Genomic DNA, 25,575 nt, shown 5'->3' on the forward strand with positions numbered 1-25,575 from the left:
CAATAAATCATGATCAGAAACTGACACTCTTGTGACCCAGGTTGACAGTCAGTTTTTTGATATATGAAAGCAAGCCCCCGCTGGGACAAATGTCGGTGATGGCTGCAGCCAGAATTTGTTCTACTTAGATAAACTCATCTGTGGTCATTGAAAAGAGCCATCTATTTGTTCTTAAGATAAACTCACTATATTTGATATTATATAAGATATCATCTGTAAATTCTGAATTAACAATAGTTTTAACACAAGTAACACTGGCTTTAACAGCCCCAGCAAAATATTTTCTTTGTATTTTACAGTATGTTCCGTCAAGACCTGAAGATATAACAAAGGAGGACGTTTTGGGATTTTTAGTAAGTTCTTCTAATTTTCTTAAAAACATTACTTATCTGGTGGGGATAAGGGAAGATGGCAGGGAGAGTGACAGTGGTCTGATGTATAAAATCTTCCACTGAGATCTTTGTGAATCGAAACATGAAGTCTGTGTGTATTGTGTAAATAGCTGCTCATGCAGTGCTGTGATGTGCTTCTAAGTCAGCTTGTGGGGAAGTGTGAGCAATCTACAGCTCAGTTTCAAGCTGTGCAATGCAGTGCCGGTCCTAAATTGTCTTAAACCTGTAAGATCAGTGGTCTTGACTCTGGGCACTTCTGGGGATGCGACTGCTGTTTCGAGAAGCCCTTGATATGCATTCTGTCCATGTGATTAAGTTAACGAAAACGAGTGATTAACTTAGCAGTTGCAGTGCTAGCACAGTATTGCTATTTTATATTATGCAGATCTCTAAGAAATCTATTTATATGAATAAGACTAATATCATTCATTCCTTTTCTAAGGTCCTTCCATGGATCATGACGGTGCCCTGATGAGTTAGCCTAATAGAGCTAAAACTCTAGGAGATTTAACTCATTATTGGGCACCTCTGAAATCTGAGATATCTGGCTACATTTGACATATAAGAACACTAACATTACATGAACTACATAACATTACAATGAAAACTAACATTACATTTGTCAAGTATTAACTGAAATAATCTTTTTTTTGATTATTTTAGAAAAGTAAGGGGTACCTATCTTATGAAAAATAAGTTTTGCAATATGTATGCAGCGTTTTCAATTAAAAGAGCTTTTTATTCCTAAATCTTTCTTTGATTCTCTTGACTCTATTATATTTTCTTCTATATGGAAGAATAAGCGTTCTAGATTAAATAAAATTCATCCTCAGAAAGATTTTAAAAAATGGAGGATTAGCCTTACCAAACTTTAGATTTTATTATTGGGCAGTTAATATAAGAAATCTTACGTTTTGTTTATATTACATTAATCGTGAGGATTGCCCGATGTGGGTTTTTTTAGAAGCTAACTCAGTTAATAAATTTTCTATTATTTCTCTTCTTGGATCCTCACTTCCTTTGTCTCTGAGTAAGATAACTGATAATCTGGTAGTTAAACACACTATGAGAATTTGGATACAATTCCGAAAATACTTGGCTTATTGAGATTTTCTCTTTCAAGTCCCATTTTTTCTATTTTTTTTTAAATCCTCTATCATTGATGTGGCTTTTAAAGAATGGGATAGATTAGGTATTAAGTGCTTTCAGGACTTGTTTGTAGAGGGAAGTCTCTTTTCATTTGAACAACTGTCAGCTAAATATAGTTTACCTAAAACTCATTTTTTTCAATACCTACAAATAAGAGATTTTTTATGGTCCCAAATAAGTACATTTTCTAAAAGTCCTGATAAAAATCTACTGGATGTAATTTTTAATTTGAAACCTTTTTATAATGGATCTATATCTAATATTTATAATATGTTGTTGCGTATGAAAAGTGTTCCTTTAGATAAAATTAAAAATTTTTGGGAACAAGATTTATAGACTTCGATTTCTGAGGAAACTTGGAATCAAAATTTTAAATTGGTGAACACTTCATCGTTATGTGCCCCCCACTCTCTCCTACAATTTAAAGTGCTCCATAGGGCCCATAATGACCAAGGATAAGTTGTCTCCTATTGTGAAAAATTTAATAATGGAGAAGCTTCACTCATTCATATGTTTTAGACATGCCCAAGTTTTGGAAAGTATTGGAAGTATTGGAAACTTGCTCGATGTTTTTCAAAGTAAACTTTAAGCCTAATCCTTTAACTGCTTTATTTGGTATCGTTGGAGGAAAGGATATTATTTTGGAGTCATCTGACTTGCACATTTTGGCTTTTGTGTCTCTTATGGCCAGGAGGACGCTCTTGTTTAAATGGAAAGATGCAGCCCCTCCTATTCACGCTCAATGGTTATGTGATGTGATGTCATGTTTAACTTTAGAGAAGATTTGATGTTTAATCTCTGAATCTAGCCAAGACTTTCAAACATTGTGGGGACCTTTTTTGAATTATTTTCAAAACCTTTGGTTTGCTGTTAAAGCACAGATGATGACTAATAATTTTTTTTCCTTTTTTTCTTTACTAATCAGCTTCGGTCTTGGTAGTGGGTTAGATTTTTTATATAATAAAATTACTATATTTCAATGTTATGAATTAATTAATATGTATGAATATAGGGTAAGGAGTCTTTATATGTGATTTAGTGTAATATATTGATATATTTTTTTCTTGTACTCTGTATTTTTATATGTAAAATTAATAATAAAAATATTTGGAAGAGATTCCATTTTTAGCCAGGGCTAGAAACACAATATTGCAGAATAAAAATACTAAATTTAAAAAAAAAGCTTTGTTGCACATAATTAATTTACTATTTTATATTTGGACGGCTTTATATTATGCTGTTTAGTTGAGATATTTAGAAATATATTCATCCACAGGTTAATTTTGGGTAAAACACATGTGGCTTATTGGATTATTTTACTGGATCTACCTTAAAGTAAATTTGGGGTATGTGAGAGAGCAGGTTGATGTGTACACCTTCAACCTGATTGTCATTCTGATGTTCTTTGTCTGTGCATCTTCGTGGATGTTTGGTCTATGTGGATGGTTTTTTTTTTGCTTTTTTTTAATCTTAAAAGGCTTCAATTTCCTCAAGGAAAGAAGTACATTTCATAGACATGTCAGGCCATTTGTAAAGGTGCGCATTTATGTATTTATGCACATTTTATTCCATATCTTGTATTTAACCTCTGTTTATTTTTTATATAATTCTTACTTATAATTGTTGAATATCGTTTTTTGTTGCATGTTGTGCCAACACACCATAGTAAGTTTGAAGCATTAAAGTGATGGTTAAAGTAGTTTGGTTATATACTAATTTTGGTTTGGTATTTCCAGGCCAATTTTAAAGTTATTAATGATACAGATGCCACACATGTCAAGACAATCATGTACAAGCTTAGCAATCAACTTCTGCAGTTTGGTAAAAGGGCTCTGCAGTTAACGGTAAGTATGGTTAATTCTGTGTAATCAATAGCCTTTTCCAATTTGTGATGCATTTCTCTTAAAGGTAGTTCGCTAGATCACAATACAGTCCTGTAACCTATGCCCACTTAAATGGACATTTTTCAAAAACGAGCCTTTTCATTTGATAAAGTAGCCTAATAGATTTTAATTAGCAAAGCCTAAACACATCAGGTGATTGCTGACTTTGAGCAGGTCCAATGCAATGAAGATAGAGAAACAATGATCCCATAATTCTTGAATAAAGTGTTTACTCATTAGCTAGAGGCACTTAAGCATAAGGCGGTGTCCTGCATCGCATTAGCTTGGATTAGCTAACATACCATCAAAGGTTAATTCTGTGCCAACATCTCTAGCATTGATGCTGTAGATTACTGTCATTTGGCAATGTGGGACAGACCATGCTGTTACCAAACATTCTGAGCTCTGTTGTGAGCGGAGATTATAGAAGAATATAAAATTATGAGATGCACAAATAAGGTAGATTTTATTTCTCCCAGGGTGGAAATATCAAATACTAGAAGTTACAGCTTCAACGTAGATGGGGAAAGTTTATAAAACAATTTCTATTATTACACAAAGGTGCCTGGAATTGCTCCCGGAGGAACCAGTAGAAGCAAAAATGATAACAACACTTAAGAAGCATTTGGACAGGCACATGAGCAAGCAAGGAAAAGAATAATGCAGATTATGTTGCAGGCAGATGGGGTTAGTTTAATTTGGTGTCATGGTTTGCACAAGTATGATGGGCCAAAGGGTCTGTTGTGCTGTACAATTCTATATTCTGTGCGTCAGGTTGAAGAAAATGCTTAAATATCCTTGAAGCAGGTTTCACTGATATCTTGACGCCTCAGGCCCAAAGTGAAGGAGGAGCATCAGGAGCAGATGGAAGTCTCACAAATACTCAGCTGAATGCTCCTTCATTTCAGAACTCTGTAGATCAGAGTGGAAACGTCCTCAATCACAAGCCTAAGAAGAGGATAAGAAACATTCCCAATGAGCGGTTCAGTTTGTCTGTTTGCTTAACTAATGTTGCTCTCCTTGTATTTTATTTATAGTAAATAAATATAGTATTTTATTTACCTTCTTCCTAATACAATTGCACGTATGTGGCAAAACCTAATTTATTTAGTTTTCTCCTTTTCTACCCAAGTCAACAAGATTTGTAATAAGAACAGAAAATCCTCAAAACACAGAAGGTCATCAACATGAAAGGTTAATTTAGTTTCTGTCCATAGCTGCTGCCTGACCTGCTGAAGTAAAAACAGAAAGTGCTCTGAATACTCATCAGATCAGACTGCATCATCTGTAGGAGGAGCAACAGAGTCAACGTTTTGGGTCAGAGGCTCTGTCAGAACTGTACAGAAAGTTTTCAAAAAGCTGGTGAAACTTCATGGAAGGAGATATCTCTGATAGGGTCTCACCATGGCGAGCAAAACTGGCAAGTTTTCTGCTCCCTGAATGAATGGGGGTAGTTCAAGTGTGAGAATTGTATAATGCAGAGAGGGTAAAACCTAGTAGGTTAGTCTGGCAGTCCTCTAATTCTGGAGAAAAAAAGGGAAGGGAAAAGAAATGAGCTGATATCACAGATGGATGACTAATATAGATGGAGAAATCAAATTATCTGAAGACTCCAGTGTGCCCAGAGGGAAAGTGAGGTTCTCTTCGTCAGGGTTACGTTGGCACTTGTTGTGACAATACGGGAGACCACGGACCGATGGGTCAGAGTGGGATGAGAGAGTGGCAGCTAACATGAAGCTTGGCGTTGCCCTGGGGAACTCAATGCAATTGTCTTGCAAAGCAGTCACCCATCCTGTGATTGGTTTGTTTATTGTAGAGGGGGACCACATTGTGAATATCAAATGTGGTTCAATAGATTGGAAGAAGAACAAATGAATTGCTGCTTCTTTGGAATGACTGTTTGGATCCTTGCAGGGTGTGAAGGGAAGAGGTCACACAAAAATAATATAGTCCAAATCCCCGAGTCCGTGAATGTTGCAACAGTTTGCAGTTGAACACAATACAGCTTGTCTTCTGTCAAGTAACACTGGGGGCCAGCACAGATTCCAGCGCCTCTCCCTGGGCGGCTGCAAGCATGCAACACTGTGTCTTGAGCTCTAGTCCTCACTACGACTGAGACCGTGCAGCTCCCCCACCATCTGCCAATAAATCAGGTGAACTTACATTCCACATTAACACTGTCCAACGGGTCTTGTGATCACAAGAAAAGTGGCCAAGATGATCGCAAGCTGTTGGGCTGCACAACTGCTTTGCACATTCTGACACTTCTCTGTTGCAGGCATCATCACGGTCTGCACCATGTCGAGCTCCTTCAGTGACTCTGCCGACGAGCAACTCATTGATGGGGTAGACCTGCAAACCTGCTGCACTTTAAGTTCTTCATGTCCAGCAGGTTCTTGCAATCATGAAAAATACATTTAGAAAAGACAATAATACCTTTGGTTGGCCCCATGGTGGCTGCTGCATCCAAATGTACTATCTCACTTGGTTTTAACCTGTCAGAAGAATCTGCCCACCCTGCTGATTTACAAGCTTTTGTTTTCTTTTCCATTCAGACAAATAGCCTCTGACCTCAAATGTTGAAACTGTTTCTCTTCCCACAGAAGTAGCTTGATCTGCTGAGTACCTGCTTCATTTTGTTTTTTCTTTTAAATTTCTAGCGTATGCATTTTTTTCATTTCGTTGTGTTCGTATAGAAATGTAAATATTATTCTGGCTGCTAGATAGTTCATAAGGGTCCTTGGATTAACATTTGCATCTATTCCTGTTTATATTTTGTCTGATCTGATAATGACAAGGGTTTCTTTATTTGTTCAGCATTCTACAGAGAAATTAATTGAAACAGAAAATCCCATCTTGGTTGATGAACATTGCAGATATGAAACTCATAGGGCAGGAATTTTGAGGAATTCTCCAGGTAATTTGGGTTTCAAATAGATGGTAAAACTTAAGCTCAATAGTACAAATTATTTTACTGAGTATCTTTAATTACATCTAGCAAGTAAATTATCAACGGGTACACTAGAGTACTGAGGATGATGAAGGTGTTGTTTGTCATAGTTTGTGCAATGCTGGAATGTAGTCTGAAATATGCTAATATCTTCTGTCATAGACTTTCCATGCATTCTTTACTTAAATAGAAATTACCCTTTGCTTTAAATTGAATGTACTAAACTCTTTATGAAGCCTGTTCCAGTGCAATTGGCCATCAGCAGCAGAATTCACTCCATCTCATGAAACTCATGGTCCAGCATGTTCTTCGGGTGAAGTGTAAAGTTGGTGAAGGTGTGGACAGTGTAGAAGGTAGACATGGATTACAACAGTATATTGACGGGATACAGAGCAGGGCTGAGGAGTGGCAGATGGAGTTCAACCAGGGAAAGTGTGACGTGATTCTCATTAGAAGGTTGAATTTGAAGGCAGAATATAGGGTTAGTTAATGCACAGTACTTAACAGGGTGGAAAAACAGAGGGATCTTGGAATTGACGTCTTCACAGTTGCTTTGCAAGTTGTTAGGAAGGTGTATGATGTATTGACCTTTATTAATTGGGGGCTTGAGTTCATGTGCTGTGAGATAATGTTGCTGCTCTGTAAGATCCTGGTTAGATCACACTTGGTGTGGTGTTCAATTCTGGTCGCCTCATTATAGGAAGGACGTGGGAGTTCTAGAGATGATACAGAGTAGATTTACCAGGACGTTGTCTGGATTAGAGAGCATGTCATCTGAGGGTAGGCTAAGCAAAGTGGGGCTTTTCTCTCCAGTGAATGAGGATGAGAGGTGACTTGATAAGAGGTATAGATTGTGTAGCTAGCCAGAAACTTTTCCCAGGGTGAAATGACTAATACCAGAGGCATGATTTTAAGGTGATTGGAAGGAAGTATAGGGGTATCAGAGTTAAGTTTTTTTTTCTCCACAGAGAATGGTGGAACGCCCTGCCAAGGGTGGTGTTAGAGGCAGACGCATTAGGGACATTTAAGAAGCTCTTATGTGGGCTAATGGATAATAGAAAAATGGAGCACTCTGTCAGAGGAAAGGGTTGGATGGTTGACGCAATTTGTGGGCTGAAGGCCCTGTACTGTTTTCAAATGTTCTATGTGGTAGCCATTTAAGAACACCTAAAAGGGCATACTTAAAAGGCAATGTGTGAGCAGCCTTCAGGTGGGTGAATCCACAAAAAGCATCTGGTCCAGGTGGAATACCTGACCAAGTACTAAAGATCTGTGCTAACCAACTAACTGGTGATCTTTAACCTCTCGCTTTGGCAGTGTGTGGTATAGGCTTCAATTATACCCATGGCCAGGAAGAGTGTGGTGAGCTGCCTCATTGACTATCGCTTAGTAGCGTTCACAGTGGTGCTAGAAAGTTTGTGAACCGTTTAGAATTTTCTCTATTTTTGCACATCAGCTTGAAGGAATTTCAGCCCATTCTTCCTTACAAAGCTGCTTCAACTCTGGGATGTTGTTGGTGGGTTTCCTTGCATGAACTGCTTACTTCACGTTAGTCCACAACATTTCTATAGGATTCTCAGGGCTTTGACTCGGCCATTCCAAAACATGAAATTTCTGCGTTAACCATTCTTTGGTAAACTGATTTCGGGGTCATTACCTTGCTGCATGATGCACTTGGTGGCTTGAGCTTCAGTTCATGAATGGATGCCCTGACGTTTTCTTGTAAAATTTGCCGGTACAATTCAGAATTCATAGTTCCATCAATGATGGCAAGTTGTCCTGGCAGCAAAGCAGGCCCAAGCCATGACACTGTCACCACCACATTTCACAGTTGGGATTAAGTTCTTGTGCTGGAATGCAGCGTTTGCATTTCGCCAAACATAACACTTCTCATTTAAGTCACAAAGTTGTATGTTGGACTCATTTGTCCACAGAACATTCTTCCAGTAGCCTTCTGGCTTATCCATCTGGTCTTTAGCGAACTTTAGATGGGCAGCAATGTTCTTGGAGAGTAGTGGCTTTCTCCTTGCAATCCTGCCATGCACACCATTGTTGTTCAGTGTTTGCCTGATGGTAGACTCACCAACACTGACATTAGCCAACACAAAAGAGGCCTGTAGCTCCTTAGATGTTACCCTGGGGTTCTTTGTGACCTCCTGGAATATTACTCGCCTTGCTCAGAGTGATATTTGTTGGTTGATCACTTCTGGGGAGAGTTTAACAACGGTGTTAGATTTCCTCCATTCACCATCAACCTGACTGTGGTTTGGTGGAGCTCAAACTTTTTAGAAATGTTTTTGTATCCTCATCCAGCCTAGTGAGCATCAACTTTTTCTCATGAGGTCCTCAGAAAACCCTTTTGATCAAGGCATGGCAAACTTCCAAAAATGTGTGGTGAAGAATAGACTTTGATAGTGAAGACCCAGGTTTATGTATAGGGCAGGGCTTCCCACACTCACACCTGATTGTCATCCCATTGATTGACTCTAATTTTCACTTTAAATGAGGTTCACATACTTCTTCCAACAATACATGTAATATTGGATCATTTTTCTCAATAAATGAACAAGTATAATGTTTTCTGTGTTACTTATTTAATTGGGTTCTCTATCAAGTTTTAGGTCATATTTTTGCAGCAATAGTGAAAATTCTAAACTTTTTAGCACCTCTGTACATCCACAGTGAGGAAGTGTTTCGAGAGGTTGGTGATGAAACATATCAACTCCTGCCTGAGAGGCGACATAGATCCGATCCAATTTGCCTACCGAAGCACCAGGTCAGCAGCAGATGCCATCTCATTGGCTCTTCACTGAACCCTGGAACATCTGGACAGCAAAGTTTTTTTTTAATCAACTACAGCTGAGAATTTTTAGAATTTTTTTTATCAACTACAACTCAGCATTCAATACTATCGACCTTTGAAAACTAATCAATAAGCTCCAAGACCTTGTGCAATTAGATCCTGGATTTACTCACTTGCAGACTCCAATCAGTTTGAATTGGCAACATCATCTCCATGATCTCCATCAACAGAGGTGCACCACAAGGCTCTGTGCTTGGTCCCCTGCTCTACTCACCTCATGCTTATGACTGTGTGGACAAGCACAAGCCCCAGCCCCAATGTCGTATTCAGGTTTGCTGATTACACCACCGTCATAGGCTGAATGAAAGATAAGTGATGAATCAGCATATAGGACGGAGTTACTGAGTGGTGTCACAGCAACCTCTTACACAATGTCAGGAAGAGTCCTACTCAAGGCTGAATATAAAATTCCAGAGAAGAAATCTAGAGGTCCACGAACCAGTCCTCATTGGAGGATCAGAGATGGAGAGGGTCAGCAAATTTAAATTCTTGGTGTAGTTATTTCAGAGGACCTGTCCTGGGCCACATAAGGGTAATTTTAAATAAAGTAGTGGTTATGGCCCAGTCCATCACAGGTAAAACCCTGCCAACCACTGAGCACATGGACATGAAATGCTGTTGCAGCAAAGTGGCTGCCACCTGGAGGAGACTACAAGAGCTGGCGGACTCAGCTCAGACCACAGCTACTACCCTTCAACCGTCATTGAAATGTTCCCACAACCAACGGACTCACTCATCATCACATGTTCTTCATATTTATTGCTTATTATTATTATTTCTTTTGCATTTGCAGTTTATTGTCTTCTGCACTTTGGTTGAACACCCTAGTTGGTTGGTCTTTCAGTGATCCTGTTATGGTTATTATTCTGTAGATTTATTGAGTATGCAGTTTGGGCTTGTATATGGTGACAGATATGTACTTTGATAATAAAATTTACTTTGAACTTTAAAAACAAGTTGCCTGACAAAGCTGTCATAAAGTAGTATTGTAAGTGCATGCTGTACAACGAAGGTGATAGTTTGTAGGGAGATGAGCTATCCAGTAATCTATGGACTGCATTCTGTAGGTATGCCTTGCCTGTCATGAATGGTGGTGGATGAATTAACTAACAGTAAGAGAAAAAAGAATCCACATCCTGAATCAAGCTGGAACCCATCACACTTGCAAAAGACAAGGCTGAAGCATTTTCATCTTCAACATGAATTGCTGAATGAATCAACCATGAACTGCCCTCCATTATGGAAGCCAATCTTAAGCAATTTCAAAGAACATACAGCATTCAGCAGAGGCTATGGTCCCTGTAAAAGTGTGGCTGCTATGAACATGTGTCCTTTAAAAAGTAATACTAGTATTCATGCATACAAGTGGCAGGCACTGACCATCCCTAGTAAGAGAGTAGCTACATTCTTTCACAGTTCATGTTCTTGCAAAATTTAAATATCATAAATGAATACAGGCAGGGATCAAATCTCAGGGCTGTTGTTCGTGCTTTGTATCTTAACAAATTAATCTTGTATTATAGGTCACCCTGCAGTACAAAATGCAACTACATCAATGTCATCAATACAAAACCATCTTTTGACCCCATCACTGCTGAATTCCATCCGTGGAATGGATGTGAATACAGTTACCAATACTCTCGCAAGATTGGCTGTCAACAACCCTGCTTTTGAAGGTAAGCTTCCTTATAAAGTATATATGAATTAAAAATAAAGGGCCTTTAAATGTATTTTATAGTGTTTCACAACCTATTTTTATGGAGGAATATACAATAGAAATTTCCACAGAGTCATGAAATAAATGATATTTTGGTGTTAACTGAGGAATGAAAAGATTAATGCAGGGATACTGATGCCTCTCACAATCTTATATGGATTAGTGTTGGATTAACATTCAACATCTGAAGTAATACTGGAGTATATAAGTTTAATTTTAAATTGTACCACCTTTGTTCGTCTATAGTCTGTGGAATGAAAACATTATAAATCAATGAAGTTCTGTACTATTATGTTTCTCTTTGTACATGTGTTGTCTGAATTGATGAGAATTTCCAGCATTGTCTGGTTTTATTTCAGATTTCCAGCATCTACAGTTTGTTCTGATTATTGAGGGTCAGTCACACTATCCGTATTCAAGGTGTTTCCCATGTTAAATTGTAGGGATGATTTTTTTTTAGAAATATATTTGGTATTCTGTAGCTAATGACTGTAATAAAGCATCAATAATTGACACCTTGCTGCTTTATTTCTAGGTATCAGGATCTCGACTTTGGTTACTGTACTGATGGAGGCCGGTGTTCTTGATAAAAGACCAAATTAAGTCAAGTTTATTGTCGTTTTGACCATAAGCTGCTGCTACGGTACACAGTAAAAATGAAACAAAGTTCCTCCAGGACCCTGGTGATCTCCTACAACAGTGACTTTTCAGCTGATTGTACCTGGAAATGTTGGTCTTTTATGATTCAATTTTTAAAAATCTTTTAAAATCTTATTCATAGGCTAGATAAAGAAAAAAAGGTTTGTTTGCTGCATTCCAGTATGTTGAATTGCCAGTTAAATAAAACTGTAGAGAAATTACCTTCTTTGTGAATCATGTGGGCTGACAGCCTTGATGCTTCTTTCAATTCAAAGTGCAGCAAAGTTTCAACCATCTGAATTTCAGTTAGCTGAAATGTTCTAGTTTTTCTTCACTTCCTGAAAGCGTGAGGTATCCAAATTTCACATTTTTACTGCTATCTCCCCTAAATAGTCCACATCATCTGCAGTGAGTTGATATTGCTACTGGGAGTTTTAATTGATAAATTGGAGAATTTGTTAGGTTGAAATCATTTTTGCTTGATTTCAATGCAGCAAAACTCAAAGGTTCAACTCTGAAACTTGTCTTCTCCAGATAGCCCCAAAACAAAGAAGATAGTCATAGTCATACTTTATTAATCCCGGGGGAAATTGGTTTTCGTTGAGATGAAAGTCATGGAGAGAATCATCAACCCACCCCTCCCCCTACACAAAAAATCTTAACAGAACATCAACCTACAACCACCCTCCCCTTGCACAAACCGAAAAGGAACGGGTGATAAAGGAATATAAAAACAATAAATCTGAAAAAGTCCACAGATATGACAATTCAGTTGTTGACTAAGTTTTTGTGTAAAATGAGGAAAAATGACTGAATATGGTATAGCCAATGTTCATAGATTTTGAAATAGACCAGACCAGTGTTGCTTGTGCTAAAAGGTTTACTATTTTCTTATGAGTTATCTGCTAAAGTTTTGCAGAATCAGGGCAAATATAGTCAGTGCCATTTTTATGCTCTTTATTGAAGTTCCATTTAATTTTTGATGCCATCTACCTTAAATATATATTGTCACAGAAGAATTGACAAATATTTTATTTGTTCTGATGAGGTGTATTTTTTTCCTTTGAGTAAAATAAATATTGTACAAGTTTTTCCTATTACATCTGTTTTGATAAGAGTAGTTTGAGGAAAAAGTTTATCATGTGTTACTGTTACTCCTGAATCATGCATGACAAGGTTAAATTAGATCTGGTGAAAGGAAACAAGCTTGAGTGACAGATTAAGAAATTGAGAATAAGAAGTGGTATAGAAGCTGACTGAAGAGATATTGGATCAAAGAGGGGTAATTCATGAACAAATCTGAGTAGCTGTGAAGAGTTATTGAAGGGTGAAGAATAGTTCAACCCCCATCCATTTGGCTCTAGCTTAAAGTAATTGGAATAGGCTGGTAATGTTTTCATCATTAGTATTCTTTTGTGCAAATACATATTCTTTGAAGTTTGTTTTACATAATCCAGAAACCTGACATTGCATGGACAAACTGTCCAAGTTGTGTGTCATGTTATTTTTGGTGGATTGGGGGTGGAGAAAATATTGACCACTGGTAGATGAAGTTAAATGGATTGCATGTAATAAGTAAAACAATCTTAGAAATCAAGCATAAATCAAAAGCAGTAGAAACACACACACAAAATGCTGGAGGAGATCAGCAGGCCAGACAGCAGCTATGGAAAATTTTGGGTGTGTTGCTCTGATTTCCAGCATTCTTGTTTCAGAAGTAGTAGATTACCTATTCAAAAAAGAACTTAAGTAGCAAATCAATAATATGTTTTATTCAGCCGTTTAATGATCAACTTCAATAACTGGGCATAATAAAGACCAGGACTTAATTTTTTAAAACATACTCAAACATAATAATCAGTAAATCCATATATTCCAATAAATCTAATCTGTAGAATGTTAAATTTAGGATAAATTTACATGAATTGATCATAATTACTGTAGACTTCAAGTATCTTACAGAAACAAACATCTACATGAATTTTGATAACTCAAGAATGCACTAAATTTCAATAATGTAAGGTCTAGAACAGTGACGATGCCTTGGTAATTCAGTTCTGACCTTCAGGTTTTTTTGAGTGTACAAGACAATGAATACTTTCAAAACATGACATTTATATACTCGTTATATTTTAAATAATTAACCACTGCTAATCAATAGATGGTATTTTATTTTACTATATGAACTATTAGTACTGAGATACAATTACAATGGATCCTAGTTAATTGGGACACAAGGACCAGTACATATAGGCCCAATTAAGCAGCTTCCTCAGCCAGAAGTTCATGAAAATAATTAAAAAGGTATTTAAAAAAAAGTATCAAATTAGAACACTATCACTACAGTACTATGAAACTGTATTGGTTATCGACTGAATAATTCAGTGTACACTGCTGTGTTTTTTCGATTGACGGTAAATGAATAAGATCAGCAGAGATACCAAGTGCAGGTAACGGACAACCTTCATACAATGCTATTGATGATTGCATCCTCCAACTCATTTGCATTGTACCATTCAAGATGATTTTTAATACACTCAAATTCTTTACAATTCCCAAGGTGGCGAAATAGTGTAATTTTCACTCCCAGTTGTTTCTGGCATCCTTAAGCATAAATCCTTGAAACCGCAGTAAACAAAACACTTCCAAGTTGCTTTACTATTTATTTCTCACCAACTATCAGTGACAAAATTCAATTGGTTTTAAACAGAAGTACATGCAGCCGACATTATTTAAAAACCATCCCTCAAACATGCTGTAGCATCTACAGCTACACAAGTGCGCAGGACTGATGCTAGTTGGAGCTTACTCAGAACGTCTCCTGCTCCAGTTAAGTTTAATGGTGTCCCAAATAAATGAGGGGAACAAATGGCAGTTTTTCTCAATTATTTTTTATTGTTTAAGAGCTGTCCCAAATAAGCTACCCCAATTAACCAGAATCCATTGTATGTCCAATTAGTCAAAGCTTATTTTGTACTCTTTAAACAACATGTCTGAATAAAACATTGAAAGATTTGCAAACAAAACTTTACCCCCACTGAAAAAATATGATTTTTTTAAACAAGCATGTCTAGTTTAAGCTATTTATAAAAACTGAATTTGATGAGAATTTCACGGGTCAATTGTAGCAGTGCAGCCTGAAGAAATGCTTCAACTGCAGTAGTTTTAACTTCTTTCACGTGTGAGCACACCAGCTTCCACTAATACATCAACCAAGAAAGAGATCTTTAAACCTATTTAAAAAAAGACAGTTAAAAATTTGATTTTTTTCCCAAAAGAAACTGAATAAAAACTTAAGAAAAAGGACAATTGCACCAATAAACTAAATGCATTCATTTCAGGTGCTAGTAGACAAGAGTATGACAAAGTTTAAATTCTTTTCTAACTGCAGCTCTAACATCAACAATGGGAACTATTTGAAAGGCAACAATCCAGGAACAAATGAATTGTCACATGGAAAGACATTGGTGAAAAGATGATAAGTTCATATTTATTAAAGACTAATAGTGCCTAACAAATGTTTTGAGTTTCTTGATAATATAATGAACAGGATTGCTGCAAATAATGAGTCTGTCCTCAAGTACGTGGAAAAGCAAATGCGCTACGTGGCAAATTTGAAGCTCATGGGATTAATAGTATTTATCATTTAAATATGAAACTAGTCAGGAAGCAGGGAGTGATGATGAACAACTTTTTATTCCAGGCCCTTTCCCCAGCATCCCATGGAATTGAACAACTGTCACTAACATTACTGTACTTAATAAACCATACCCTCAAAATCTGCAGCTGTATCAGAAAGATGCAATAATGTGACAGACAGAACTACAGCTACTGAAATTCAAGGCAGAAAAGATGAAATAGTACTTTTCTAAATGAAAAAAAAAAGACGAGGTACTTTAATTGAAATAGTACAAAATTGAGGATACAGGAACAAAGATGTACACATACTTGAAGCCAATGGGTTGATAAACTTTTAAAAAACATTCACATGGACTACCTAGTTTTGCTTTTTATACAGGTCAAGTAAGGAATGAGTGCTGTTTTTACAGATATTCTTAAGTGGATTTTAGGTCAACAGTAGTAAATGGCATCAAAACAGAAGACTGATGTGAAAGAACAATGACTAGTTTTGACATTTGTACAAATGAATGCCTGCTGGACTTTTGGACTTAATAATATAGGAGCTTGTTCATATACTGAAGGGTGTCCATAATTTGGGTTCTCCTCATGTATATTAAGCTATTCAAGGCTAAATCTATGCTCAGTGGACACTTTATTAGGTACACCTGTACGCATTCTCAAATATCAAATTAGTCATATCATTTGGCAACAATTCAGTGAAAAGACATGCAGACATGGTCAAGAGGTTCATTTGTTGTTCAGACCAAACATCAGAATCAGGAAGAAATGTAATCCAAGTGAATTTGGCACATGAGTTTATAAAGAATGGTACAAAAAATATCCAGAGAGTGGTAGTTCTGTGGGTGAAAAGGCCTTGTTAATGAGAAAGGTCAGGGAATGGCCATACTGGTTCAAACCAACAGGAAGGTGGCTGCAATTTAAAGAACCACACGTTACATTAGTGGTGTGCAGAGGAACACAGGTTGAACCTTGAAGTGGATGGGCTACAGCAGCAGCAGACCACACTGGCTTCCACTCCTGTGTTCACTTTATTAGGTACATTCCTGGGTACCACAGTAGTATAGCAGTTAGCATGATGCTATTACAGCTTGGTGCGTCTGAGTTTGGAGTTCAATCCCAGCTTCCTTGGGGTTTCTGCATCTTCCCCTTGGAAAGTGTGTGTTTCCTCCAGGTGCTCCAGTTTCCACCCACAGTCCAAAGACTGTTTAGTAGGGTACTTGGTCATTGCAAGTTGGTGACTAGGCTTGGGTTAAGTCAGGGGTTGCTGGTGGTGCGGCTTGAAGAGTTGGAAGGGCCTATTCCACACTGTATCTCTAAATAAAAATAAATAAGTAAATAAGTCACCCCTGAATGTATCAGTAAAACATTAAGGAGTCAATGGTAATTATGAAGTTCTCTTTTTTTTTTAAAAAAAGGGCCCAGAATATAGTGAAACATGGACTTCTGCAAAACCCTTGACCCCAGGAACCATGAAAACCTCGAGACTACAGAATATTTATGACACAAGTAGCCAGTTTGTCCTTGAATGGAAAAGCCCACTAGAAGTAAAGGATACAGCCTCATCCATCACAGGTGAAGCCCTCCCCACCATTGGACACATCTAGGAATGTTGTCGCAGGAAAACAGCATCCATCATTAAGGACCTCGCTTCTTGCTGCTACCATCAGCAGGTCCCACACCACCAGGTTCAAGTACAGTTACTGTAAATTCCGGTGTATAAGCCGACTCCCCATTTTCAAGGTTAAAAAAGTGACTTTTTCATGTTACCCTTGTATAAGCGGACCCTTCTTGTAGAGGTTTTTGATTTAACCAGAAAAGATCACAAGATCCAGCATGCTGGTACTCAGCTTCGCTACATCCGGAACCTGGAAATTTTGTGAACCAGTACTTGCTAAGAAAATAGGCCTACACATTATACAGCGTTATAAGCGAATTCTTAATAAATAAAACGGAGGGAAGTTTTGGATTAGGTTCCCAATGGTAAAGAATCCTCTGAAATGTAACCCCCATGAAACCATTTAGTACCTATCGTAATCTCGTTAAAACATAACACAGGGTGGTGGGATCAGTACATGTACTCAGTATTGAGTTTGCGACCACCATGTACAAAAGATTAAAACGAATGCGATACGATGCTGGCTTCAAGCTGAAGGTTGTTGATTTTGCTAAAGGAACAAATAATTCTGCAGCTGCTAATAAGTTTAGTGTAAATGAGAAACAAATGAGAGAATGGAGAAAGGCAGAGGACACGCTGAGGGAAATGCCAAAGACGAAATGTGCAAACCGCGGGAAAACATGCCAGTGGGCAGAACTGAAATAAAAAGTTTTAGAGTGGGTGAATCACCAGCGATCGTCTGGAAACATTGTTACCAGAGAAATGATTCCAGTTCAAGTGTGGAAATGGGCTAAAAAAAAACACCGTGAGGTCAGCGAAAACTTTTTCAAAGCTACACGAAGTTGGTGTACCCGATTTATGAATAGACGTGATCTTGTGTTGAGACAAAAAACAAAGATTGCTCAGAAGTTGCCGAGCAACCTTGAGAATAAGATTATGGCCTTCCAATCGTTCGTAATCAAGCATCGAAAGGCACATTCTTACCCGCTCTCACTGATTGGCAATATGGACGAGACACCAATGTTCTTTGATTTTGCTGGCAACCGCACTGTCAGTCAGAAGGGGGAGAAAACAGTCCTTGTCAAAACAACTGGACACGAGAAGCAACATTTTACTGTCGTGTTAACGTGTATGGCTGATGGAACCAAACGACCACCAATGGTGATTTTTAAGATGAAAACATTCCCAAAGAAAGAAAAATTCCTGCGGGGTGTTGTTTATGTTCAAGAATGCGGCTGGATGGACGAAGCGGGTTGCTTGAAGTGGGTTAAAGAGGTGTGGCATCGACGTCCCGAAGGTTTCAGGAAGGAGAAGTCGCTACTTGTCTGGGACATGTTCAAAGCGCACTTGTCAGGTGAGACAAAAGCAGCATTGAAAGCTGAAAATACGGTCATCGCAGCCATCCCCGGTGGTTTGATGTCCGTGCTTCAGCCACTAGATGTGAGTTTAAACAAACCATTCAAAGAATTCATGCGTCGACAGTGGAACGAATGGATGATGTCTGGAAAACAGTCATTCACTCCAGTGGGAAAGTAAACAAGTAAATTGAGAAACAGAACATGTTTTGTAGATCTTTTTTGTGTAGATTTCATAAGCGTTTGTATTTGACTCAAAAACAGCCAATAAATACAACTTGTCTTCCATGTATTTGTTTTTCCAAAGTTGGCACCCTCTGTATAAGCCAACCCCCTAATTTTAGGACCAAGATTTAGGGCCAAATTCTCGGCTTATACACTGGAATTTACGGTATTACCCCTCAACCATCAGGCTTCTGAACCAGAAAAAATATTTGACATATAGATTTAACTAGACAATGGGGTGACCCATTGGGGCACCCTTTGAGAGAAGGGTTGTGCAGTCTGATGTGACCAGAATGAACATTAAATTTTCCTGAATGCTATTGCTATCGCTTTGATTTGGAAATTAAAGAAGAAAAACTCAGTTTATTAAAGAAAGACGCGTAGCAAGACAAATATAGCTCCTCATTTAATGAAGGACACTTTTGATGACAACATTTCTGGTTGATCTGCCACCCTTCAGGAATACTCTGTTTTCATTTCTTTTTCCCCGGCTTAAAGCCACATACAGCTGACCATGCTGGAATACTGGTTTCTCCAGAAAAATCAGCACGTTCTCCATGGTTTGGCCTTGCACCTTATGTATAGTCATAGCAAAGCATGACCGTATCGGGAACTGGCTCAGCTGAAGAGGGACATCTTCCCCTTCTGATAAATTGAGAATAATTCTTGGGATCACGACAACGTCATTGTTGAATGCACCAATGTTTATCTTTGCCACGATGAGATTGCCGTGCAGTTCTTCCACCATCATTCGCGTTCCATTGCAAAGCCTTGGTGGATCCAAGTTCCTCATTGAAATGATGGGAGATCCTCTCTTCAGTTCCAGTTTATGTGGTGGCAATCCAGAGAGTTCGACGGAATCAAGGAATTCTGTAGGAAAATGAAAGGCGTTAGCTCCTTCACTTACGGCATTGAAGGAGCAGTATTCTTTCATGATTCCAGGGAAGTCTATAATGCATGTGAAGTTTATTTTTTGCAACATTTCATTAAGAGGAACCAAAATAGAATTCCTCGAGAAGGGTTCTACAGGATTGTTGAATGTCGGGTAAATGAAATCAATGCATTCTTCCATAGTTGTTGTTGGCAGAATCATATCTTCAGATAATTCGATTTCATTGTTTTCATTTTTCTGAATCTTGTCTTCTCCAACATCCAATAAGAACAGAGAATATCATCCCTCTCCCTCACTCAATCGCATGTTTCTCTTCAACTTGAAGCTTCTCCGTAAGTACGATTTTTTAATGCATGAATTCTCCACATCAGCATCATTTCCATGTTTCACAACTGCTAGAAGCTGACGGAAATTGCCACAGCAAATGGTTAAAATACCCCCGAAGGCCTCATTCTTGCCACATACATCACGAAGAGTGCGGTCCACGGCTTCAAAGCTCTCCCTCCTAATCATGGGGCTCTCATCCCAGACAATAAGCTTCGCAATTTGGAGTAAATTTGCAGTATTGGCGTTTTTATCGATGTTACAAAGGGCATCCTCATTGACTTTGAGGGGTACTTTGAATCGTGAATGTGCTGTCCTACCACCAGGCATCAATGTTGCTGGAATACCGGATGATGCTACAGCAATAGCAACACCTCCATCTCCCCTAACTTTAGCGAGGATCAAGTTGATGATAAATGTCTTGCCTGTTCTCCCTGGTGCATCAATGAAAATCATTGAATACAGATTCCTTTCCAAGCAGTTGCACACATATTCATATACTTCTCTTTGCTCATTATTCAATAGGGGCTCCTTCTGTGAAACAAATTCCTGCTGTTCGTCTCTGTTGTATTGCAGTTCACGCAATAATTCCAGATTGCCAGCACTTTGAGGAATTGTACAGTTTTTTGGTGTCGGCAAGTTATATTCTTTAAGTGTTTTGCCCAAGTTCTCAAGTTTCTCTTGAGAATACAGAAGAGCTTGTCCATGATGCCTCTCATCGATCATAATGGTAGGATCATTGATAGTTCTCCTCTCCATTGGGAAGAAATCTTCAGACATTGCATTCTTGAACCGGTTCCATAATTGCTGTGGATTGTTCAGTGTTTGTTACCAAGATGACAAACAAATCCCTCATTGCTCTGGGCATTCTTGTTCTCTCTGCTTCTTCCATAGTTTGCTGCCAATGATCGTCAGCTTGCAACAATCCTCTCTCTCTGCAGACGCCTTTGGATGATGGAAGAATATCTCCATCATGTGTTTTCAATGATTGGAAAGACACTGGTCCCTTTGTGTGATGAAGTAGTCTCAAATAGTAGAGTCACCACTTCGTGCAGAAACGGTATACACTCGACCCAGAACATTTGCTTAAAAAAAGCCGCAGTACTCCTCCACTCTTTTCCCCATTCTCCTTCTTTCCCATCTCTTATTAGTCCACGTGTAGAATCTGGGAATATCCGCATAGTACTTGGGTTCTTGCAAGTGGATTGCGAGTGCAAAGATCCATGAATTCTGTTAAAGTGGTTCTTGACATATCATTATTCAGTTGTACAGCAGCATTATCTCGAAAGAATACTTGATGCTGTTGGGGAAGGTGCACTTGAAGGCGAACAACAGCTGGTTCCCTCTCATGAATTGGAAATCCAAGTATCGATCCGACAGCTTCAGAGGGCCCGATATATCTGTCTGTCAAATACTGTGTGATTTTGTCTTCTCTATTCACTCCAAAAATTGTCCAATCACTCCCCTTCATGGTATACTTGATCATATATTTCATGGACTTGACAGATGAGCATATTTCTACATTTAGATGACAATTGAACAGCTTTAATAGTTGGGCATTATAGGGGACCACCCGTTCAGAAGTTATAGTTTGACTTTGTCGTCCTACTTGATGACCTTCGAACCCTCCCATTTGCACAGACCGTCTCCTACACGCAGGATATGAATCATCCCCACACCTTGTGTGCTCAATAAAAGGCTTCGGGCACCTCTTACTGCATCTACCATTTTGCCAACACAGTGATTTAGTGGTGCAATACGGACCATGTATCATGTGCTTCAAGACCAATTCATGCAGCGCGGGATCTTCTTTTGGGTCTGGTATTTCTGCTTGCACAAATTTATCATAATCTTGTGGTCTCGACTTGGATGCCTCATCGAGCCACAGCAGACAGTGCAAATGAGGCAGACCCTGCTTTAGGTATTCGACACTTACAATGTAAGTGATACACCTACCAAAGAGACCATCTGTTCCAGTGAGGTACAACTTTCTCTTCAAGTCAAACACTCGTGATTAAATCTGGCCGATCGTTTGGTGGCTGATGCCAAAAAAGCTGCTGTTGGTTTTCGGGCCAGTTTGGATTGTAATGAACAATGAGGCATTACCATACTTCCGTATATACATCATGGCGTCCTGACATTGTTCCATCATGTATCTCGGTCCACCGACAAATGTTGAGGAAAGGATGATGCGCCTTCCGATGTTTCTGAAATCATTGTCATCATTCAATGCATCAGTCAGGCCTCTGTATGTTGTTGATCTCAAGGCTGCCTGATTCATTTGGATGTAGCTCAGCCTTTCACCTTCAATCTTAGCAGCCATATCGACCAAGTATCGTTGGAATAGACGTCCTCCTCTGAGAAGGTTATTAAATTCATTCTCATGGTTCATTATTCGATACGCATAATAACGCATTGCCGTCAGTTTCTTGTTCGTCATTCGGAGTTTATGATGGCAGCCATCGTCTCCAAGTGGAAAGGAAAGTACGTATTGAAAGCTGTCATATGAGCAATGGAAATCTGAAGTTATTTACAAATCACCTCTTCGTTCTTTCAGCACAATGTGCCGTGATCTTACTTCAGGTTCAGTGCTGTTCAGTATAATGACAACAACTTCGATGGCAATTTGTGCATTAAATCTTCTCTCATGTTCAAATACTGGCCTCTGGTCAGGATCAATGACAATGGACGCCTCTGGCATGCCACGAATTTGTTCTTTTGCAAGTCGAAGGGATTTCATTGTCGTAGTAGGTTTTCCAATAATTCAACAATCTCACGTTGAATTCCATCGTTCTGGAGTATCCCCATTCTCAATTCTACACTGTCTTGAGGATCCATGAAGTAAATTTGAAGGAATCGGGCTTGCTGGGTCGAGTATGGAATTAAATGTCCGATGTAATGATGGATTTGGCCTTGAATAATCACAGAAGGATTCCATCGATTCCTAGTTGGAATGACTTTTTTGGCACCAAAGGATGTCATTTGGAAGAGGCAATTGTATTGTCTGATGTTCTTCCTGAACTTGTTTGCAATAGGTTCATCATTACTGTACAAATTGAGGAGTTCATTAGGTAGAGGCTGCAAATTGCCTATCCTGACCTTTCCCTTCATGCAGCAGAAACGTGTGGTTTCTCCAGTGAACGGGAAGGCACGACAGTGAGGGCAAACTCTGGTTAACTGGAAAAATGCAGTTTTTACTGGATTGATGTAGATATTTGTAGCCAAAAATATTACCGTTAACTTTTGTAGAAGTTAGGTACCAATAGGTAAAACAAATGATCATTCACTGCCTAGGAAAACTAAAGTTTACACCAAGTCTATTACATAAGTTAGATGGAATTAAAGCTTTAAATTCCTCTTAGGTACAGAGAAATAAAACTACATGCTTCTAATAGCTCACATAAGCTACCATAAATTTCAACTCAGTATGAAACCTCAGAACAGAAAAGTTACGAATTCCATTGAAGTCGTTATCTGAATCGGACTAAAGAAAAAAAGTATTTAAATGCAGTCATTCTTGTATATAAAAGTACTTTATCCTACCTTTCAATGCCGGGTTGGTTTTTGATAGTTTAGTCAGTGTTTTGGTAGCCCTTTCAATATCCATGCCATCAATAGCCTTAAGCAGATGTGGTGTCAGAATAACATTACTTTTTGACTTTGTTGATCCAGTATTAGATGTTGGTTTAAACAGTTTACGATTTGACTGAAAACCTATTTTTTTGACATTTGTTTTCGATTGTAGTCCAGCTGTTTTCTTCCAGGTACCACCAACTAGAAAATATTCCAATAATCTTGGTTACATTAATATCCTTAGTTCAGTTTATAGCATTCACAATAAATATGACAAATTTTGAATAGTACAAAATACAGTACTGTGCAAAAGTCTTAGGCACATGTAAAAAGATTGTATAAAGTGAAGATGCTTTCTTAGATAATGAAATGAAAAGTTTCCAAGTATAAACAAAAATTACCACAAAGAGCAATAAACTATATCAAATCACTACTTGATATGACCACCTTTTGCCTTTAAAACTGCATCAATTCTCTTAGGTACACTATTGTGCAGTTTTATAAGAAAATTGGCTAGTGGCTTGTTCCATGCTTCTTGGAGAACTTGCCACAGCTCCTCTGCAGACTTTGGTTGTCTTGCTTGTTTCTGTCTCTCAAGATAATCTCAGACAGCCTTGCTGATGCTGTGATCAAAGCTCTGTGGGGGCCATATCATCTGTTGCAGAATTCCTTGTTCTTTTTTGAAAATAGTTCTCAACGACCTTGGCCGTGTGTTCGGGACCATTGTCTTGGTGTAAAATAAAGTTTGGCCTGATCAGATGCCTTCCTGATGCTATTGTGTGATATATATAAATCTGCTTGTACTTCTCAACATTGAGCATTTCAATAATTCTGACCAGATCACCGAAGCACCTTTGCTTTAAGGAATTTTTAAAAACACATGTCTAAGACTTTTGCACAGTACTGTATAAAGGATAAAATTGTTTAGCCAATGAAACAGCTCTTGCACCGTGTTTCTTTCAGTTATAACATCCTACTTTTTTAAAAAAAAGCTATTCCCTTAGCAGTTAGTCTAAACATCTTTAATCATCTTTTTTGTAAACAAAGTTGTACATGTTTGAAGTTTATTTTTACTTAACATACCCACTTTCAGGCCCATTATCTTAAATAGGAAACAGATAGGATAAACAAAGAACATTATTTCGTGTCATCCCCTTAACCTTCACTTTAGACTATACAGCTTAAGTATATTTCGTGTACCTTGTACCTGCTTCACCATTCAAAATTATAGCTCATATTCTACCTCAGCTTCATTTTTCAATATTAATTCCTTATCATTTGATTCCTTTAATATATATTTGATAGGCATTCTGTTGCAGTAAGATTTGCCCCAAAGCTATGTAGGTATTGCAAATTTTATGGTTCATTTACCTTTATATTTAGTTCTGAAATTTGTTGAATTACCAGTGTATGTCTGGCATGTATCATGTGCTGGTGCATATGGTTCATATCCAGAATACTCATTTGGCATAACAGTGGGTCGTCTTAATTCTTCATCCATTGGAGGCCTTCTGTCTTGGTCCTGATAAAAAAAAGGACCAGTCACAAAATTCTAATTCAGCAACATAAAATAACAAAATTTGAGTGACTTGAATGTACTAAATGATATTCACTTACAAAAAAAACTTAATAATTACTCATTCCTATCAGGAGTTTATGTGGGGTACCAGAAGATCAGGCAGCTCTCCATGCTTGTTCTGACCAAATATGGCCCATATTTCTGCTTCTGTCCACAGCATTCCTCAAATTCTTAAACTTCCTGCGTCCTCAATTAAACTCAATGGAAAAGTCATCTTAAAAATATTATATTAAGCATATTAATTTGTATGTTTTTGCTACTACTCAGGTTACCATCAACTTGATCCATTATAGAAACATAGAAACCCTACAGCACAATACAGGCCCTTCAGCACACAATGCTGTGCTGAACATGTACTTTCTTTAGAAATTACCTAGGGTTACCCATAGCCCTCTAGTTTTTCTAAGTTCTATGTACCTGTCCAGTAGTCTCTTAAAAGACCCTATCATATCTGCCTCCACCACCATCACTGGCAGCCCATTCCACGCACTCACCACTCTCTGCATAAAAAACTTACCCTTGACACCTCCTCTGTGTCAACTTCCAAGTACCTTAAAATTGTGCCCTCTGGTGATAGCCATCTCAGCCCTGGGAAAAGGCCTCTGACTATCCACATGATCAATGCCTTTCATCACCTTGTACACCTCTATCAGGTCACGCTTGGCAGTGCATTCTGCTCACTCACTACCACTGTGTAAAAACCTACCTCATATACCCCCTTACATTTTACTCCACCTTAAAATTATGCCCCCTCAGATTAGCCATTTCCACCCTGGG

The 25,575-nt window shown here is 38.2% G+C and overlaps 2 protein-coding genes across 12 annotated transcripts in view; one reads left to right on the top strand and one right to left on the bottom strand.

The window, feature by feature from the left end:
• LOC134344314 (uncharacterized) overlaps window positions 1-12,635 on the top strand; it is a 150,436-nt gene extending 137,801 nt beyond the window's left edge. For 4 of the 8 annotated variants that reach the window (XM_063043869.1, XM_063043868.1, XM_063043866.1 and 1 more), the window contains 5 exons: window positions 300-353; window positions 3,278-3,385; window positions 6,242-6,341; window positions 10,761-10,913; window positions 11,490-12,630. In XM_063043869.1, the coding sequence (XP_062899939.1) occupies window positions 300-353; window positions 3,278-3,385; window positions 6,242-6,341; window positions 10,761-10,913; window positions 11,490-11,557 (483 nt within the window). In that variant the 3' untranslated portion in view covers window positions 11,558-12,630. Of the gene's footprint in view, window positions 1-299; window positions 354-3,277; window positions 3,386-6,241; window positions 6,342-10,760; window positions 10,914-11,489 lie in introns of all 8 variants that reach the window. The other 4 variants (XM_063043870.1, XM_063043871.1, XM_063043867.1 and 1 more) reach the window with 3 other exon arrangements.
• Window positions 12,636-13,347: 712 nt separating this feature from the next.
• Window positions 13,348-25,575, bottom strand: part of LOC134344316 (uncharacterized) — an 82,987-nt gene continuing 70,759 nt past the window's right edge. For 2 of the 4 annotated variants that reach the window (XM_063043874.1, XM_063043875.1), the window contains exons 16-18: window positions 24,591-24,741; window positions 23,190-23,420; window positions 13,348-14,826 (exon numbers count right to left, since the gene is read on the bottom strand). In XM_063043874.1, coding sequence (XP_062899944.1) covers window positions 14,759-14,826; window positions 23,190-23,420; window positions 24,591-24,741 — 450 coding nt within the window. In that variant the 3' untranslated portion in view covers window positions 13,348-14,758. The remainder of the gene's footprint in view (window positions 14,827-23,189; window positions 23,421-24,590; window positions 24,742-25,575) is intronic. The other 2 variants (XM_063043878.1, XM_063043876.1) reach the window with 1 other exon arrangement.

The sequence above is a fragment of the Mobula hypostoma genome, chromosome 3 (genome assembly GCF_963921235.1).
Source record: "Mobula hypostoma chromosome 3, sMobHyp1.1, whole genome shotgun sequence".
Classification (NCBI taxonomy): domain Eukaryota; kingdom Metazoa; phylum Chordata; class Chondrichthyes; order Myliobatiformes; family Myliobatidae; genus Mobula; species Mobula hypostoma.